The 15,906-nt window shown below is 57.8% G+C and overlaps 7 protein-coding genes across 7 annotated transcripts; 4 read left to right on the forward strand and 3 right to left on the reverse strand.

Moving 5' to 3' along the window:
- The first annotated feature begins 94 nt into the window (after window positions 1-94).
- QBC33DRAFT_253751 (uncharacterized protein) lies at window positions 95-1,823 on the forward strand. Its single transcript, XM_060423027.1, has 3 exons — window positions 95-558; window positions 615-684; window positions 749-1,823. The coding sequence occupies exons 1-3, from the start codon at window positions 375-377 to the stop codon at window positions 1,374-1,376; spliced, it is 882 nt and encodes a 293-aa protein (XP_060279128.1). The 5' UTR covers window positions 95-374; the 3' UTR covers window positions 1,377-1,823.
- Window positions 1,824-2,482: 659 nt separating this feature from the next.
- On the forward strand, window positions 2,483-5,185 carry QBC33DRAFT_253620 (FAD/NAD(P)-binding domain-containing protein). Its single transcript, XM_060423026.1, has 5 exons — window positions 2,483-2,836; window positions 2,909-3,391; window positions 3,496-3,754; window positions 3,847-4,737; window positions 4,800-5,185. The coding sequence occupies exons 1-5, from the start codon at window positions 2,672-2,674 to the stop codon at window positions 4,946-4,948; spliced, it is 1,947 nt and encodes a 648-aa protein (XP_060279129.1). The 5' UTR covers window positions 2,483-2,671; the 3' UTR covers window positions 4,949-5,185.
- Window positions 5,186-5,267: 82 nt separating this feature from the next.
- Window positions 5,268-6,153, reverse strand: QBC33DRAFT_460448 (phosphoglycerate mutase-like protein; the record flags this gene model as incomplete). Its single annotated transcript, XM_060424990.1, has 3 exons — window positions 5,268-5,707; window positions 5,832-6,034; window positions 6,080-6,153. 3 exons carry the CDS (start codon window positions 6,151-6,153, stop codon window positions 5,268-5,270), a joined length of 717 nt encoding a protein of 238 aa, XP_060279130.1.
- A 200-nt stretch (window positions 6,154-6,353) lies between these two features.
- QBC33DRAFT_599503 (Catenin-beta-like protein) lies at window positions 6,354-8,594 on the forward strand. The gene is made up of 3 exons (XM_060432033.1): window positions 6,354-6,472; window positions 6,532-6,580; window positions 6,684-8,594. Exons 1-3 carry the CDS (start codon window positions 6,446-6,448, stop codon window positions 8,405-8,407), a joined length of 1,800 nt encoding a protein of 599 aa, XP_060279131.1. The 5' UTR covers window positions 6,354-6,445; the 3' UTR covers window positions 8,408-8,594.
- On the reverse strand, window positions 8,428-9,530 carry QBC33DRAFT_550973 (V-type proton ATPase subunit G). Its single transcript, XM_060429129.1, has 6 exons — window positions 9,421-9,530; window positions 9,322-9,360; window positions 9,216-9,249; window positions 9,136-9,144; window positions 8,974-9,074; window positions 8,428-8,886 (listed from the first exon to the last, which is right to left on the reverse strand). Exons 1-6 carry the CDS (start codon window positions 9,421-9,423, stop codon window positions 8,725-8,727), a joined length of 348 nt encoding a protein of 115 aa, XP_060279132.1. The 5' UTR covers window positions 9,424-9,530; the 3' UTR covers window positions 8,428-8,724.
- A 135-nt stretch (window positions 9,531-9,665) lies between these two features.
- On the forward strand, window positions 9,666-10,568 carry QBC33DRAFT_500342 (uncharacterized protein). The gene is made up of 2 exons (XM_060425666.1): window positions 9,666-9,909; window positions 9,984-10,568. The coding sequence occupies exons 1-2, from the start codon at window positions 9,814-9,816 to the stop codon at window positions 10,191-10,193; spliced, it is 306 nt and encodes a 101-aa protein (XP_060279133.1). The 5' UTR covers window positions 9,666-9,813; the 3' UTR covers window positions 10,194-10,568.
- Window positions 10,569-10,670: 102 nt separating this feature from the next.
- QBC33DRAFT_253864 (DNA-directed RNA polymerase II subunit RPB2) lies at window positions 10,671-14,929 on the reverse strand. The gene is made up of 3 exons (XM_060423028.1): window positions 12,386-14,929; window positions 11,084-12,312; window positions 10,671-11,029 (listed from the first exon to the last, which is right to left on the reverse strand). The coding sequence occupies exons 1-3, from the start codon at window positions 14,837-14,839 to the stop codon at window positions 10,867-10,869; spliced, it is 3,846 nt and encodes a 1,281-aa protein (XP_060279134.1). The 5' UTR covers window positions 14,840-14,929; the 3' UTR covers window positions 10,671-10,866.
- Between the last annotated feature and the right edge of the window lie 977 nt (window positions 14,930-15,906).

The following is a 15,906-nucleotide window of genomic DNA, read 5'->3' on the forward strand; positions in this document are numbered from 1 at the left end:
CGAGCTTACCAGGAGAAGCTTGCCAGGGTAGGAGCTTAATCGACGAATCCCGAGATGTGGCGCAGCCCTGGCAAGGAGGCGGGCGTGTGATTGGTGAATGGTTCGGAAGGATCGTGGCGGGCCAATCACTGCTAGCAACTCCTGTTTGAGCTTGAAGGGGAGCGCGTGGGACAAGAGAGAACGCAATTTCCGTATTTCTAGGGTCGCAGTCCCACGCCCCATGGACTCCTGGGGAGTCCGTGGATGTTTCGCATCTTTCATGTCTTTAGCAAGCTCAAGGTGACGGTCCTGGCTCCTTCGAAGAGTTGTAAAGTACGACGACCAACGGGGCTGTCTGCCGGGACTTGCCTTTTCAGCCCTATGCATAGTTCGGGATGTTACTCAACAATATAATTTTCTGGGCATTGCTCACAGCCTTGCCATGTTCCGGTTTCCGTGCAGCACCGGCTTTCGCGAGTTTGAACATCAACGGTCTTCTGTCTCCGAGGGACGCATGTTCGGATGCTTTCGGCGACGACGCGTCTAATTCTATTTGCGCGCCTAGCAATACGCTGTGTTGTATGGGCCACCAGGCAATCGTCACAATATTGAGAAATACTGATCTCGGGTCACAGGCGTACGGCGTGGTGAACAGTTTCCCTCCTGCCATCAGCATCTGGACAAGGGATTTTGGTGTGTTGGCTCGTATGTGTGACTCTTTTCTCCTCCTAGCCACGTCTTGAGACGCAACGGTTCGTTTGAACAATAGAGGCGCCACGGATAATTGTTATGTCGACCAAGCTTCAACATGTGATGAACCCAACTCGGTCCCTTGTAACGACTTGGAAGAGAACACCACACAGGCCTGTTGCCCAAGACTTACAAGCTGTCAACATGGCTTTGAAGCGTCGGAATCGCTGGTGAGGTGCAATATCCTGTACCGGGACCTTATCGCCGCCGCCGCGGGAGCCTCGTCGTCGCCGACACCCACGACATCCACGACTTCCGCCACCTCATCCTCGCCGACGACATCACCAACATCACAGTCACAGACCTCACAGTCATCCTCTGCCACACAAACGCCAACTTCCGTACCTGCACCTGAGCACTCTGGTTCGACGTTGTCTGGGGGTGCTATTGGAGGTATATCTGTGGGCGCAACGCTGGCGTTCGTGGCTGCGCTATTCGGTGGGTACAAGTTGTACCAGAGACGGAGGAAGAACGGTGTTGGCGCCCAAGGCTCGCCATATCCGAACGATGTCCAGTCCCCAAAGCCTCCCTCTGCGTATTACACCGGGGGCGGCCAGGCGGTGTATGAGCAAGTACCTCCCGGATATGGGTACACACCGGCCGAGATGATGAATACTCCGCCGGCCGAGTTAGACGGGACGAGGTAGTGTCCATATGGCGGTCCAAAACGAACCCGTCGGATGTTCTTGGCAGGTCGAGGTCATGACGGATGCAAAGGACCGGGTTAGAGGGGCGATTTGCTTTCAATCTGGAAATGCAACTAACAGTTCGGGAGCGTTATATCGGGAGTGTTGTTTTTAGGAGCATCTGGTAATGTTCGACTTGCGAGACATGCCGGCCCCTTACTCTCTTCGGTTATTGAGGCATGCGACATATGCTGATGTATAGATAAGAACCGTCTTGGTAATCCATATGGTCTGACAGCATATGGCCCTGTTTCCTACGCATCTAGTCACCAGCGTCGCCTTCCACCTTACTTCTTCGCTCGACGACAATGCAACCAAAGCTGTGAGGCAACGACTAGCTTGGGTCTAACTGTAGGCCCGAGATATATAACCATATCTATCACCCTTATTGGAGAGGTCAGGTGGAGCTGGCTGGAACACCGAGTAGGCGATGGTGTCTTGCAGTGGCCGGTGCAGCCCCGCTCTTAGCGCTGGGAGGGACTAACAGGTCCGCAACGGACATTTGTCGTGGCGCAAGCTCAGCGAATCATCCTCACCATCGTTTCCATATTCCACGGCGCGGGCCGAGGCGAAGGGCTCATGTCCGGATTGCATGAAACCTTTCATGCTTTCCATCCGAAAATGGACGGGGCGGGTTGGGACAATCCAGTGACTGACTGCAGCCGCCGCTCCCGCTGCTGTGCGACCACGAGTTTAACTACCAATCCACCTAGCCAGCGATTCTCATGAATCGCAGTCCTGTCTCTAAAAACAAGAAAGCAGCCCCCACGATTGGCCCAATTCCATCTGCTTACCTCGAGACAGCATCCTGAACATGTGCCAATTGCCAAATCAGCTGTCCAACCCCGCATTGCCATGCAAAGGATGGACGATGACATCCTCGTGGCGATACTTGTTTGGCTGCCATACCATGGCCATACCAAGTCTCTGCAAGGACGTTGCAGGAAAGCCCCCGCTGGGGTTGCATGGAAAAGCGCTATGCGGCTGCAGCGTGCATGTTCCTGCCATACAGAGCTTGAGGATACGCGGTGGGCACTCCATCACATCACCTCGGGTGCAGAGGTCGACAGATGCCAAGTAGCTGCACAAGCTGTACTTCCCTCACATGGATACCGGACCACGCAATCATGTACCCGTGTTGTTTCCCCAGGGGGCTGATATCCTGTCACCCGAATGGGCCGAATGGGCCTCTTTCAGTTCTCTACAACACCGCCACTTAGACTGGCGTGCACTCTTCCTTTCGTCTTGAAGCCAAGATGCGCGTCGCCGTCATTGGGGCCGGTCCTTCGGGACTAGTGACACTGAAATACCTCATCACGGCACACCAATTCCTCGGGACAAAGCCGATCGAAGCTCGCCTCTTCGAGACCGAGGCCGGGGTTGGTGGCACGTTCCTTGCCAGGACGTATGAGGACGCAGAGGTAAAGATGAAAACGGCCTCGCTCGCACCTACCGGATGAGCCGACGTCTGACGTTGTGGGAAACACTTGCAGCTCGTCTCTTCCACCCAGCTCACCACCTTCTCCGACTTCAGGCCGAGGAAGGATGACCCCGACTTCCTGAGCGCCTCGCGCTATATCGAGTACCTGAATGACTATTGCACACGCTTTAACCTGTGGCCACGCATTCACCTCTTGACCACAGTTCGGTCTGTGTCACGGCGCCCAGGGGGTGGCCACTTGGTCGCGTACCAGGCTAGGGGCGCCCCTGAGCCGCTGACATGGGAGTGCGACGCCATTGCCGTTTGCTCCGGCCTCCATGTGGTGCCCAACATCCCCAAGATTGAGGGGATCGAGAGGGTCCCTGTCGTTTTCCACTCGTCGGCCTTCAAGGAGCGAGCGCAGTTTGGCATTAACAAGACGGTCCTCGTACTTGGCAGCGGAGAGACTGGGGCCGATCTAGGCTATCTTGCCGTTACTTCACCGACGAAGAGGGTGGTTTGGTGCCATCGAAACGGCTTCCACATCGCCCCCAAGGTATGCGCGTGTTCAAGTTCATCTACGGCTTGTCCTCCGTCTAGCGCCTGCCGCACCCTTGCCCGCCCTATCCCACCAATGGCTAACAAGGTCGGGTGTTGAAGAGAAATCCAACGCCGACCATCCTCCCGATTCTTGGCCGAAAGCCAAAGCCCCGTCGCACTCTGCCAGTCCCCGTCGACTGCAGCCGGGCGAGCCTGTTTGACACGGCATATGTCCATCCCTGGCTGCGGAACCACTCAGCCCTCTGGACCTACTACGACTTCTATGTCAAGGCCATCTTGTGGACGACGACCGGGACGACCCACGGGTTGGACCAGTGGGTGGGCGGCATCACGCCCGGGCGGGAGCACGCGTCCAAAAGTAAGTCTCACAAACCCCTCCGTATAAACTACACGAGTCTGTAAGACGAGGCGCCACCGATACTAATATTAGTTTGCCCCCTGCAACCGCAGTCTTCTTCAACAAGTCCGGCAACATAGGCCCCTACGTCAGCTACCCTTATCGACCCGAGAAGAAGTCCCTCCTCGAGACAATCCGGTCGGCTCTCATCACCATCCCTGTCGTGGACACCCACGGCCGCAAGATCGACCTAGCCCCCTGGCCCGAGCGCATCGACGCTGACGGTGTGGTCCACTTTCGCGACAACGGCCGGCCCGAGTACGAGCGCATGAGGCGCGAGACGGTCCGTCCGGATGTCGTCGTCCTCTGCACGGGGTACAAGCAGGTGTTCCCGTTCTTCGACCATGACAGCAACAACAACGACAACAAGAACGCCACCCGCAACGGCACCAAATCAGCACCCTCCCCCCCGCCCCGCCCCTACCCGACCGCCTCCGACGCCGACGTCCGCAACATCTGGCGCCGCGACGACCCGACCGTCGCCTTCATGGGCTTCGTGCGGCCGTCCCTAGGCGCCATCCCACCCCTGTCGGAGATGCAGGCGCAGCTCTGGGTGCTGCACCTCGTGGCGACCCTGGACCCGACGATCGACCCGTCGCTGCGCCCGCCCCGGCCGCTCCTCCCCCGCGACGAGCCGCACTACCGGCTCCTGCACGCGCCCGGGTCGCGCGTCGGCTACGGCGTCGACCACGAGAGCTACGCGTACCAGCTCGCGCTGGACATGGACTCAGCGGCCGGGTTCGCCGAGGTCGTCCGTCTCGGCTGGGCGGCGGCCGGGGGGTTGCGGTCGGGCCACGGCGCGTGGAGGCTGCCGGTCGTGTGGGCGCTGGGGGCGAACTTCAACGCAAAATTTAGGCTGCGCGGGCCGTGGAGGTGGGATGGTGCTGTGGATGTGCTGGTTGATGAGCTGTGGTTGACTGTGGCGAGGCGGGGGGTGTTCTTTGGTGAGTTTTGGTTGAGAGACATACTTGCCGGACCGTTGTGCTGATTGTGCTGATTTGTATAGGACACATTACCCTGTCTGCACTGCCAATGATCATCTTCGGTCCGATCAGCTTGGCCGTCTTTGTCTATGCCACCATACTCGACCTGTTCAGCTCTGTAGTCGGGAAACCGACGGTCAATAAGGCGAAGATCGTCAACGGTATCAAGTAGGCCTCATCCGGCGTGAGCTGAGCAAAGGGTTGCCATCTTGATAGGTTTCTACCCTGGGCACATAATCGGGGTGAGAGCGTAGAGAGGCAGGAGGGCTGGAGACTCAGGGCCATTATTGGCATTTCCACTCTTTGAAAAGGCACAATAACCATATCTCAGTGCGGGCGTTGTCAGGGGAGGCCATCTCAAATGCTGCTAAATGACCAGTTTTAATACCCAAATTGAGGTCCTTGCATCCCAGTCTCCTATCTATCCCTTCCTCGTAGAAACCAACTCCACAGCTGGGCCGCCAAGTCCATCCACCCACAATCAAACCCCCCTATACCGGAGGTTCCACGACATCCTCCTCCGGAACTCCCTCCCCAATCTCAATCTGATGGTCCCAGCTCCAGCCCATCCCGCCAGACCTAGTCAGGTCCCACTGCCTAAGCCGATACCCCCCCTCGCCAGCCCGCCCACTCCCCTCCTCAAAATCAAAGATCCGATAGTCCGCATTGAAGAACCAGCACCCCGTCACCCCCTGCCGCAGGAACCCAGAGTGCGACACCACGATGACGGCCCGCTCGTCCTGCCCGTGCAGGTCCGCCAGCGCCGACTGCGCGCGCCCCACGATAGCGTCCCGCGTGTACCGGTACTTGGCGCCGGCCGGGCTGGTCTTGTCCGGGTACACCGGGTCCACGGTTGAGAAGTCCACCGACGGGAACTCGGCTGCTAGGGCGGCGATGGGGGAGCCTGTGTCGCAGGGCTTGGCGGACGTTTCTGGTGGGGGGGTTTGTTAGAAACAAGGGGAGGGCGGGGAAGGGGAGCTCTGTCCCCTTGTCCGGTTGCGAAGCCAGACAAGCATGGGAATAGGGAGTAGAGACGTCTGCCAGTTCGAACTCACCCTGCCAGCCGGCGTGGGCCTGTATCGGCACGCCTTTCTCCACGAGCCAGTCCAGCGATCGTAGCGCCGTCTGTAGCGTCCGCCTCATGGGGCTGACGACGATGAGGCCTATTTCAAGCTCGCTGGGGAGCTTGGTCTGCAGATTCTGGCGTAGCTCCGTGCACTGCTCATAGCCCAGCTCGGAGAGGTCTGGGTCATGAATACTGTAGTCTTGTAATGGGTGTGTTAGGAACCGCAGTGCAGGCAACTATGGTATGGGTGACTTATTGTCTACATTGTGCAGCGCTTGGGCATGCCGGATGAGGATGAGTGTCGGCGGCATTCGAACGAGGAGAGAGGAGCCGAGTTTTGACTTTCACAACTAGGTAAATTGGTATATGCTCTTAATTGAACCGTTACATGGCAGGGAGGACTTGCGAAGTCGCACATGGGAGCTGAGTCGTTGGTCCGTGTGAATTGAAGAGCCAAACACTGTGCCACTCAAGCTTCGAGGCTTGGCGGAATTCAATCCAAGCTTCGAACACGATCGCGGCAAACACTTGCATGTCTCTTCTATTGGCGGATTTGAAAGTCACCCTTAGACAGCATACCTCCTCAGACAGGTGCCGATAGCCATGTCAAGTATTGACGACTTATTCAAGGTCTGCGAGCATCCCGTTTCTGCCATATTCAACTCTTCGGTGAGCTAACAGCAGACCAGAAGTCTGGGCTTCCCAGCAAACGAAAACTGGACCCAGTTCGTGACCCGAGTAAGAGCCCATCCCTCCCCATTGCCTTGCCCTGTTCCCTGCCTCGAAAGGAAGACAGCAGAAACCTGTCGGAGCCCGACTAACCCGCCCGTCTCTCTCCCAGCCGAGATCTACAAATCCGCCAAGCACAGCCCGAGCGGCCGCCGAAGCCGACAGGCGCACGTCGAAGAAGACCCCGACACAGCCAGGGAAGCCGGACCGTCGCCCCCACCCGACGGCGAGGATGACGACCCCGACGGCGGCGACTACGGGCCGGCGGCGCCGCCCGCGGACGACGAGGACGAGGACGAGGAAGGGCGGTTCTTTGGCGGGGGCATCACGGCGCAGGAGTCGGAGATACTAGACTACGTCGAGGGGGCCGAGGGCGCGGGGCCCGCGGCGGCGGACAAGATCGACGCGGCGTGGCTGCGGCGGACGGCGCTGTCGCTGGAGCGGCGGATCAGCCGCAACGCGGAGCAGCGGGCGCGGTTCGCCGACGAGCCGGCGCGCTTCATCGGCAGCGAGGCGGACCTGGACGCCGAGGTCAAGGCGCTGTCGTCGCTGGCCGAGCACCCGGAGCTGTACGCCGAGTTCGCGCGCCTCGGCTGCCCCGCCAGCCTCGCCGGCCTGCTGGCCCACGAGAACACCGACATCGCCATCGACGCCGTCGAGATCGTCGGCGAGCTGACTGACGAGGACGTCGCCGCCACCGACGACCAGTGGGGCGCCCTTGTCGACGCCCTGCTCGAAGCCGACCTCCTCGGCCTGCTGCTCGGCAACCTCGCCCGCCTCGACGAGGCCCAAGAGGCAGACCGCGCGGGCGTCTACCACGCCCTCGCCGTCGTCGAGAACCTTTGCTCGCGCCGCGAGACCGCCGAGACCATCGGGGCCGACGAGCCCCTGCTCCGCTGGCTGCTCGCACGCGCCGGCCGCGCCGAGAGGCCCGTCTCGCAGAACAAGCAGTACGCGGCCGAGATCCTGGCCATCCTTGTGCAGTCGTCGCCGGCGAACCGGCGGCGGCTGGCGGGCCTGGACGCCGTCGACGCGCTGCTGCAGCTCGCCGCCGCGTACCGGAAACGGGACCCGGACAAGGCCGGCGGCGGCGAGGAGGCCGAGTACATGGAGAACCTGTTCGAGGCCCTGGCGTGCCTCGTCGACGAGCCCGAGGGCAAGGCCCGGTTCGTCGAGGCCGAGGGCGTCGACCTCTGCCTCATCATGCTGAAGGAGGGGAAGGCGAGCAAGGCCCCGTCGCTACGGCTGCTGCATCACGCCGTCGCCTGGTCCAGCGGGGCAGAGGTCTGCGAGAAGCTTGTCGAGGCTGGCGGGCTGAAGACCACCTTCACCATGTTCATGAAGAAGCACGACAACCAGACCGCCGAGCACCTCGTCGGAATCTTCTCGTGGATGCTGCGGCTGCTGCCGGCGAACTCGGCCGAGAGGATACGCACGCTGGCCAAGTTCGTGGAGAAGGACTACGAGAAGACGGCGAAGCTCGTCCAGCTCCGGCGGGAGTGCGCCGCCAGGGTGGATGCCGTGCAGGCGCAGATCGACGCCGAGCGGTGGGGCATGGGCGACGAGGACAGGGCCGACATGGCCGACGAGTGGTTCTCCAGGAGGCTCGACGCCGGCCTGTTCCGCCTGCAGACCATCGACGTCATCCTGGCGTGGCTGGTGGCTGAGGACGACGGGGCGAGGAAGAAGATCGAGGCATTGCTTGCCGACCGTGACGAGACCCTGGCTCTCCTCAGGGGTACGATTCAGGAGCAGCTCGACGGGCTAGATGTCGAGACCGATAATGGCAAGGACACTCGAGACATGCTCAGCACTCTGATAGAGTTCCTCCAATAGCCTGCTCGGCCATTGTATAATCGTGTAGAAGATTCAATAATGAGATTCTAGGGCCAGTCATCGGATCTGGCCCTGTGATGCAGGTTCCGAGGCTTCTAATCTGTTACGGAGGAGAGTATAAAAAACAGCCGTCCGATTCCATGCATTTGCCGCTCTGTGCAAGAACCACTCCACTCCCCAAATGCCAATATGTAACATAGGTAAGTAGAAGTGTCGACGGAAATTCCCCTGCGGATCGCCATCCAACCCCTCCTCCCGACTCTTCGCCCCTCGACCACCCGGGAGAGGAAAAAGGTCAAGTCCCTTCATTCTCGGCCTCATGCCTCGGACGGGGCCACGGGCTTGACGTCGAACACCGCCCCCAGCAGGTCCTTGATGACCTTGTCTTGGCCCTTCTTGCCCGCCGCCTTGATCTCGCGGATCTGCACGTCGGCGTCCTTGTCCGCCTCCTCCTCGGCCTGCTTGTTCCCTTGGGTGTGCTGCAGGGGTTTGCCCCTCCGTCAGTCATCGCCTGGAAACTGGAACAACCAGAAATAGGGCGCGGTCAAGGGGGGGGTTGTCCGTACCTCGGCCTCGAACTTCTTGAATTCCTGCTCCTTCTGTGTCCTGTACTCCTCTATCTGCTTCTTGGCCTCATCTCGGGCCTCCCTGACTCGTTTTGTGCGGACTATCCGAGGGCTGCGTTAGTATGGACAGTTGGAAGACGGGATACGATCAAATGGTCCTACACTCTCGAGCTGTTGTCGGATTGGAGCGTCAGTCAGTCAGTCGTCCTCAATGCTCATCGGCGTTGCTATTCCATGCGCACCTTTCTGGACAATCTTGGAAGCTTCCCTCTCGGCCTAGACAAAAGCGCCGTATTAGTTCTCCGTAGTTTCGACGGCCGTTTCTATGGCGGCGGGAAAGATGCGTACATCGAGCAGGGTCTGGATGCCCGCCGAGTTCTGGGCCGACTGTTGTATCCCGCGTTAGTTTCGATGCTTGGTTTCCCATCTTTTCGCAGAAGGGCGCACCATGTTCGTGAATCCGGGAGGTCTTTTCTGATATACCGGCGTGTAGGCTGGGATGGGTCAGAATCGAAATGATTGTCTCGAGATGCGGATTGTTCAAGCTTCGTCCCCTGTTCCCGATGCTTGAAGTCAGATAGCTCTCTCCGCATGCATGGCGACCGCCTCCCTGCCAGGCGGTCAAGCCCGGCAGAAACTGCGGGAATGACATGAGAGCTCCACCCGGCCAAGTACCAGGGAACCTTGGCGGGCATTGAAGTTTTGGGAGCCATCAACCTCGACCATACGACTCGCCCATTTATCTGGTCCTGCAATTGTCTGCCGACGACTCGCGATGCTAACAAGGTAGCACGCCAGCCTCATTTTCTTTCCCTCCATCCTCGTTTCCCGCCTCCCACCATGTCCCGCACCTCCAAGCTCACCCTCATGGGCACATCGCTGTTCGCCTTCAGCACCATCGTCATCGTGCACTTCCAGCAGAAGGCCGAGAAAGCCGTATGTACTCCCTGCCCACTCCCCTCACCCCTCTTCACCCGACCCTCCGAAACTAAACACCGAGGACAAAACAGGCGATGCACCAGGGCGTGATCCGCGACATGGAGCAGCGCCGGATCAAGCAGGAGCGGCAGCTCGACTTTGACATGCAGCGCGAGCTAGAGGAGGAGTACAAGAAGGTTCAAACGGTGAGAGACTCGACGACGGATATGGACGACGCCGGAGCCGCGCGAGGTGGAGTAGGAGGAGGAGGTAGTGGCGGTGGTGGAGGAGGAGTGAGGTAGCATGCAGCTCTCTTCTGGAGGTGGGCGGCAGCGCGAGGGGCCATTTGGGGAGGGCGAGGATCGTCTCATCCATCCAAACAATTGGAGTCGATGGTATGATGGGGATGGATATGGCCCCCATGGCACGCACCCCTTCAACAAGCCGCCGCATGTCTTGCCCTGGTGCGCGGCAGAAACGGCATCAGCTTTACCTGCCGAGAGGCCGAAGAGTCTGATCTCACGGATCATATACGACCTTGCTAGTCTTGCTGGTCGTCCGAGTAAGATACGTGTAACCACCATGTAAAAAAGGCGTCCATTCTGGCTGTCGTCAATCTATTTATTATCTATAGTACATACAATATGAAGACTCTTCACTCCGCCTTAGATATCGAAAGACGTTCGGCAGCCTGCCTTTTTATCTCTAGTCCCATGAAGTAGGACCATAGAGGATATCATCGCCGAACACACAAAACGGGTGATCCCTGGTGAGGAGGAGCAGCCCGTGACCCGACCAGCCCCTGTCAACAACAAGGACCGCTTCCGAACGAGCACCCTAAAGACTCTGAACGCCTCGGAATATGCAATGAGAAACCCCTTGCCTTCGAAAACATGCCAAATCCACTCTTTTTCGGTTTTTGCCGAGTCCTCCCCGACTCCATTCCTTCCCAGGTATATCGTGTAAAACGCAGCATCAACGGATAGAGACGCCCGAGCGGTCGGTGAACATGCGGGCGGCGATATTCATAGCAGCCAGTTCCTGGAACAGGAGTTTGGCAGCATACGGAATGTGCACCTGCGCAATCTTGGTCTTGTTCTTGCATGGCCTGCACTCGAAGGACTGCTTCGTGAGGTTTCTGAGAGATAAAATGTTAGCTGGGCGGGCACTCAAGAGTGGGCTGTCAACTTACGCAATAGGGGTCATAAGTCCACAGATCTCGCAGACGTGGACCCTGAAGGCGTCCGACACCTCAAACAGACGCTCCTTCAGGAAGGCTGCCGCACCGTGGGCGATCATGCAATCGCGCTCCATTTCTCCGAAACGCAGACCACCGTCCCTGGCACGACCCTCGACTGGCTGGCGTGTCATGATCTGGACCGGACCACGGGCACGCGCATGGATCTTGTCGTCCACCATGTGGCGAAGACGCTGGTAATACGTCGGGCCAAAGAAGACCTGTGCCCGGAGCTTGCGCCCGGTATGGGCGTTGTACATGATCTCGAAGCCGCGGGAGTGGTAACCATGGTTGGCAAGTAAGCCGGAAACGGAGTCGACGGTGACATCGGTAAAGGGCGTGGCATCGCCCTCCATGCCCTTGAGAGTTGCGACCTTCGAAAGCAGACACTCGATCAAGTGAGCAATAGTCATACGAGACGGGATGGCATGTGGGTTGATGATGATATCAGGCACGATGCCTTCGCTTGTGAAGGGCATGTCTTCCTGCCGGAAGGTTACGCCGATAGTACCCTTCTGACCGTGTCGGGACGCGAACTTGTCGCCGATTTGGGGGATCTTGGTGGTACGGACGCGGACCTTGACGTACCGGAGGCCGTCCTGGTTCGTGGTCAAGACAACCGAGTCGATGATACCGCTCTCGGTACTACGGAGAGGGGTAGAAGCATCCCGCTTGACGTGGGCCTGAGTTCGCTGGCCAAGCTCTTGGTTGTCGGGGTTGATTGGCGACGTCTTTCCGATGATGATATCCTCGCCCGAAACACGGACGCCCGGTGCGATGATGCCGTCGTCATCAAGTTTGTCATAAGTGCCGTGCTTGAGCCGGAGAGTGTCGCTCCGGAACGGTTTCTCGAACTGCTCCACCACGTTGATGCCCACGCGCTTTTCGCAATCCGTATACGATCTGAAGAAGAGACTTCGGAAGAGCCCACGATCGATGCTGCTCTGATTCATAATCACTGAATCTTCTTGATTGTATCCGGAGTAACATGCGATAGCCACGATGGCATTCTGCCCGGCGGGCAATTCTCGGAACTTCAAAAACTCCATGGATCGAGTTGTCGCCAACGGCTTCTGCGGGTAGTACAGAATATTCGCCATTGTGTCCATGCGACGAGAGTAGTTGGTAAGGAAGAAGCCCATAGCCTGCTTGCCCATGGCAGACTGGTAGGTGTTACGAGGGGACTGAAATGCGGGGTTAGCAATGATCCAGGGGGTGGGGGGTGGAAAGGGGTAAGACGGAAGGGAGACGACGAACCTGGTTATGATCCGGGAAGGGGATGATGCTGGCGCAGATTCCCAGAAGCATGCTGGGGTGGATTTCGCAATGGGTATACAGATGTGTGGTCGGGTTCATCTTCGTCCTGATGCGCTTATTAGGGTTGTCCGGATCTCGCTCATCGCCGATGTCCCCCAAGCCTGCCTTCTGCGCCCGGTAAGTCTCCAGATCTTCTGGCGACATGCAGATCATGGCCGTCTCTTCCTCCTCGGCATCGAGGTACTCGATGCAGCCCGATTCCTGGAGACCCTTCCAGCCAAAGTAATCTTCGTGGTATCTCCCGAGATCTTCGTCTTGCCTGAGCCTCATGATATGCTCGGAATTGAGCACAAGCTCGCCCTTCCTTGCTCCCGACCCGTTCTCCTCATCTTGTTCGACAACAAACAAAGGCCGCATTACCCTGCCGGCATCCGAGAAGATCTTGAACTCTCGGTCGCGAATATCCCGAATCAACGACACTTCGAACGAAATCACATTCTTCCGGCGAAGGCCGGCGACAAGGCTGACCAAGTGCTTGGGATCTTGGTGAACGCCCACCCAAGTTCCGTTGACGAAGATCTTTGTCGCGTTGGGGTATCTCAGCGGCTCGTACTCCTCCAGAACCTCCATATTCCTGGCAATCATGAACTCGATGATCGGCTCAGCTGGCGTACCGACGCTGACGTAGCACATGAGTGCCAGGTTCTTGACCAGTCCACAGGCCTGGCCCTCGGGAGTTTCTGCCGGACAGACGAGTCCCCAGTGGGTGTTGTGCAACTGGCGCGGCTTCGCAATCTTGCCGTCTCTGCCGATCGGGGTATTCGTGCGTCTCAAATGAGACAAAGTAGAGGCAAAGGTGTATCGGTTGAGCACTTGAGAGACGCCGGCCGTCGAGGACATGGCCTTCTTCTGGTCTCCCCAGTTTCCTGTGGCAAGGGAGTATTTGAGTGCGTTGGTAAGATTGGTAGGCTTCATGCCCAAGGTGAGGGAGAAATTCTTGTTCAGCTCGACGCAGCGCTTGAGATAGCTTGTGAGATCTTGCGTCATTCTGCGAATAATGTTGCGGAAGAGCTTAGCAAGGAGAGGACCGGCAAGGTCGAGTCGTTTCTTGCCAAAATGATCGCGATCATCGACGTCTCGTCGGCCGAGTGCGCACTGAAGGAGTTTGTGCACCATGTAGCCCAAGAAGAAGGCCTTCCTCGTCTCGCAGCCTTCGCTTTGCGAGATGTGAGGCAGCAGCTCCTTCTGCAGGACGTCCCGGGCCGCCCTTATGCGGTTTGCACGGTTCGCACCAGCTATGCCACTTCCTCGCTTGCCAATATAATCCAGAGCCACCTCTCGATCCTGGATGCAAAAGGCTTCCTCGATACACGGCCGTAGCATCTCCAACATCTGGCTATCCTTTCGGTCGTAGCAGATGTGGTTGAGAATATCTTCGTCCGACACCACGCCTAGGGCCCGGAAAATGATGACGATCGGAACGTCGTCTTTCACGTAAGGCAAGCTTGAACGGATCGTGTTGGCAATCTTTCCTGTCCCAGGATCGCCCTTGGTCAGAAGCTTCATCGCCACGGAAGAGATGAGACGCGAGCCCTTTTCAAGAGCACTGCGGATTTCAGCCATGTAAGAGATGGGGCCGTTTGGCGGCTTCTTGAATACTTGGACGATATTGGCTGCCGAGCGTTCCTGAGCAATGAGAACCTTCTCGCTTCCGTTGATGATGAAGTAGCCTCCCTGGTCGTAGGGACACTCGTTCAGGAGGAAGAGTCCGTCGTCGTCCTCGTCCCTCAAGTGGCAGATCTTGCTCTTGACCATGATGGGGAGTTTCCCCAGGAAGATCATATCCTTCAACTCTTCGGCCTTGTCCTTGTCATGCAACTCGTCCTCGGCCTTTTCATCTTCCCAGCGGATTGTCGTGGGGTGTTCGCCGGTCCGCGCCATGAGTTCCTGTTGCTCTCTGTCGAGATCGTTCAAGGGGATCGGCTCGTTGATGGCAAGACGGACCCGCTTGGAGATCTTCACGTACAGAGGGCTCGAGTAGGTCAGGTTCCGGTCGCGACACTCGTACGGAAGCAAGCTGGTGGTTTTGCCATCCGCCTCGGTGATGGTTGGTTTCGACACCATGATGTTCCCGAACTTGATTTCGTATCTCCGCAAGGCGACATCCTCATTGTCGGTAGGATTCGGGTGGTCAAGTGTCAGGTGCGAAAACTCGTCAATCAACGACTGGACGGTGGTGGTGGTGAACTCGTCGAAAGAATCTATCTGCTGCGACACGAGACCCTTGGTTTCAAAGAATGACGATATGACATACCAACATTCCTCGGGGGTGATGCTGGCGCCGATCAAATCGTCTTCGTCTTTGTCTCCGCCGCCCAGTCCGTTTTGCCCGTCCACATTCTCGTACTCGTCATCCTCATATGAAGCGCCATAACTCGGATCGTAGTCGGCCATGGTGGCAGGAGGGCGAACGCGCCAAATTCGATGGTGTTCTACGCGAACCGAGGCTCGTATTCTGATTCTGCGCAGGGAAAGAGAGCGGCGGGCTGCGATATGAGAGTGGCCTGCTTGAGGTCGAGATCGAGGTGAAGGGGTGAAGTGAGATGCGCGCCTTCACTGACCAGGGTTTTCGACCTCAGCACATCGAAGAAGGCGGGGTATAGCAACGTGCAAGGTCCAAACGGTCAAGGCGAGACGCGCGAGATGGGAAAGCGGCGCAAGAACACCTCGAGGCCGAGTAAAAGGATGGAGGTGTTGAAGCAGAGAAGGTTTGCTTTGGATTTACGATGGCATTGTGTTCCCCCGTGCTTTTTCAGCGATCGCGGTGGCAATCTGCGCTAGTCCATATGTGGCCTAGTGTAAACGGGAAGTCACGAGAAGTGGGCACAGATAGGTATGCTATGCTTATGTAATTATGTGCTTGCTAATTCAATACCTCCTCTCATGCCTCGCCTTCGCGAATTACACCCGTTAAATTCAAATCCAATTGGACTTGTCTTGCAATCAGACCCTCGAGCTTTCTCGATTTAACTTGGCCCACCACAGTTAACCCTAGGTACCTACCTACTGTGCATAGACTGACTGTCATCGCCTCCGATGCAATCTCTAATTAATGCCCATACCGTTTCTGTACATGGCCAGATCGCTGCCCTTTTACTTGCTCACATAGTTTTGACCTAGCACTACCAGCAACCCGGCATCGTTCCTCTCCTTATGTTCTTTTGACTCTGGGGAGCTGAGATGCCAATCTGACTTGTTGGTCCTGCTTTCAAGTGAAACGTGGGCCGGTTTCCCTGGAACAGAGGCTACGTCCACCCGCTATTCCGGGACCCTCAGAACCCCTCCCTTCATCAACAAGCTTTCTCCTGGTCCTCGTGTATTTCGGCCCAGGTTCCGGGTGCTTGGAGTCATTATCTCGTCCACAGCGGGGCGGAAGCTTGCCTAGGGCGGCTCATGGACCCCTGTGGCCCAGATTCGAGGTGGTGGCTGCCACCCCACTTACAGTAGCATGGCTCCCCAAA

Source organism: Phialemonium atrogriseum (assembly GCF_030411735.1).
Source record: "Phialemonium atrogriseum strain 8032-3 unplaced genomic scaffold QBC33scaffold_36, whole genome shotgun sequence".
Lineage (NCBI taxonomy): Eukaryota > Fungi > Ascomycota > Sordariomycetes > Cephalothecales > Cephalothecaceae > Phialemonium > Phialemonium atrogriseum.

What these genes read in the sequence shown, in the direction of transcription:
- QBC33DRAFT_253751 (XM_060423027.1), top strand. Translation starts at nt 375, where the DNA reads ATGTTACTCAACAATATAATTTTCTGGGCATTGCTCACAGCCTTGCCA. An exon ending in GCCTAGCAATACGCTGTGTT is followed by an intron (nt 559 to 614) that starts GTATGGGCCACC and finishes CTCGGGTCACAG; the next exon opens with GCGTACGGCGTGGTGAACAG. An exon ending in GGATTTTGGTGTGTTGGCTC is followed by an intron (nt 685 to 748) that starts GTATGTGTGACT and finishes TTTGAACAATAG; the next exon opens with AGGCGCCACGGATAATTGTT.
- QBC33DRAFT_253620 (XM_060423026.1), top strand. Translation starts at nt 2,672, where the DNA reads ATGCGCGTCGCCGTCATTGGGGCCGGTCCTTCGGGACTAGTGACACTG. An exon ending in GCTTCCACATCGCCCCCAAG is followed by an intron (nt 3,392 to 3,495) that starts GTATGCGCGTGT and finishes CGGGTGTTGAAG; the next exon opens with AGAAATCCAACGCCGACCAT. An exon ending in GCGGGAGCACGCGTCCAAAA is followed by an intron (nt 3,755 to 3,846) that starts GTAAGTCTCACA and finishes CTGCAACCGCAG; the next exon opens with TCTTCTTCAACAAGTCCGGC.
- QBC33DRAFT_599503 (XM_060432033.1), top strand. Translation starts at nt 6,446, where the DNA reads ATGTCAAGTATTGACGACTTATTCAAG. An exon ending in GTATTGACGACTTATTCAAG is followed by an intron (nt 6,473 to 6,531) that starts GTCTGCGAGCAT and finishes ACAGCAGACCAG; the next exon opens with AAGTCTGGGCTTCCCAGCAA. An exon ending in GGACCCAGTTCGTGACCCGA is followed by an intron (nt 6,581 to 6,683) that starts GTAAGAGCCCAT and finishes TCTCTCTCCCAG; the next exon opens with CCGAGATCTACAAATCCGCC.
- QBC33DRAFT_550973 (XM_060429129.1), bottom strand. An exon ending in GCATCCAGACCCTGCTCGAT is followed by an intron (nt 9,250 to 9,321) that starts GTACGCATCTTT and finishes GCTTTTGTCTAG; the next exon opens with GCCGAGAGGGAAGCTTCCAA. An exon ending in TCAAGAAGTTCGAGGCCGAG is followed by an intron (nt 8,887 to 8,973) that starts GTACGGACAACC and finishes AAACCCCTGCAG; the next exon opens with CACACCCAAGGGAACAAGCA.
- QBC33DRAFT_500342 (XM_060425666.1), top strand. Translation starts at nt 9,814, where the DNA reads ATGTCCCGCACCTCCAAGCTCACCCTCATGGGCACATCGCTGTTCGCC. An exon ending in AGCAGAAGGCCGAGAAAGCC is followed by an intron (nt 9,910 to 9,983) that starts GTATGTACTCCC and finishes AGGACAAAACAG; the next exon opens with GCGATGCACCAGGGCGTGAT.
- QBC33DRAFT_253864 (XM_060423028.1), bottom strand. Translation starts at nt 14,839, where the DNA reads ATGGCCGACTACGATCCGAGTTATGGCGCTTCATATGAGGATGACGAG. An exon ending in CCTTCCCGGATCATAACCAG is followed by an intron (nt 12,313 to 12,385) that starts GTTCGTCGTCTC and finishes CCCGCATTTCAG; the next exon opens with TCCCCTCGTAACACCTACCA. An exon ending in GGACTTATGACCCCTATTGC is followed by an intron (nt 11,030 to 11,083) that starts GTAAGTTGACAG and finishes TTTATCTCTCAG; the next exon opens with AAACCTCACGAAGCAGTCCT.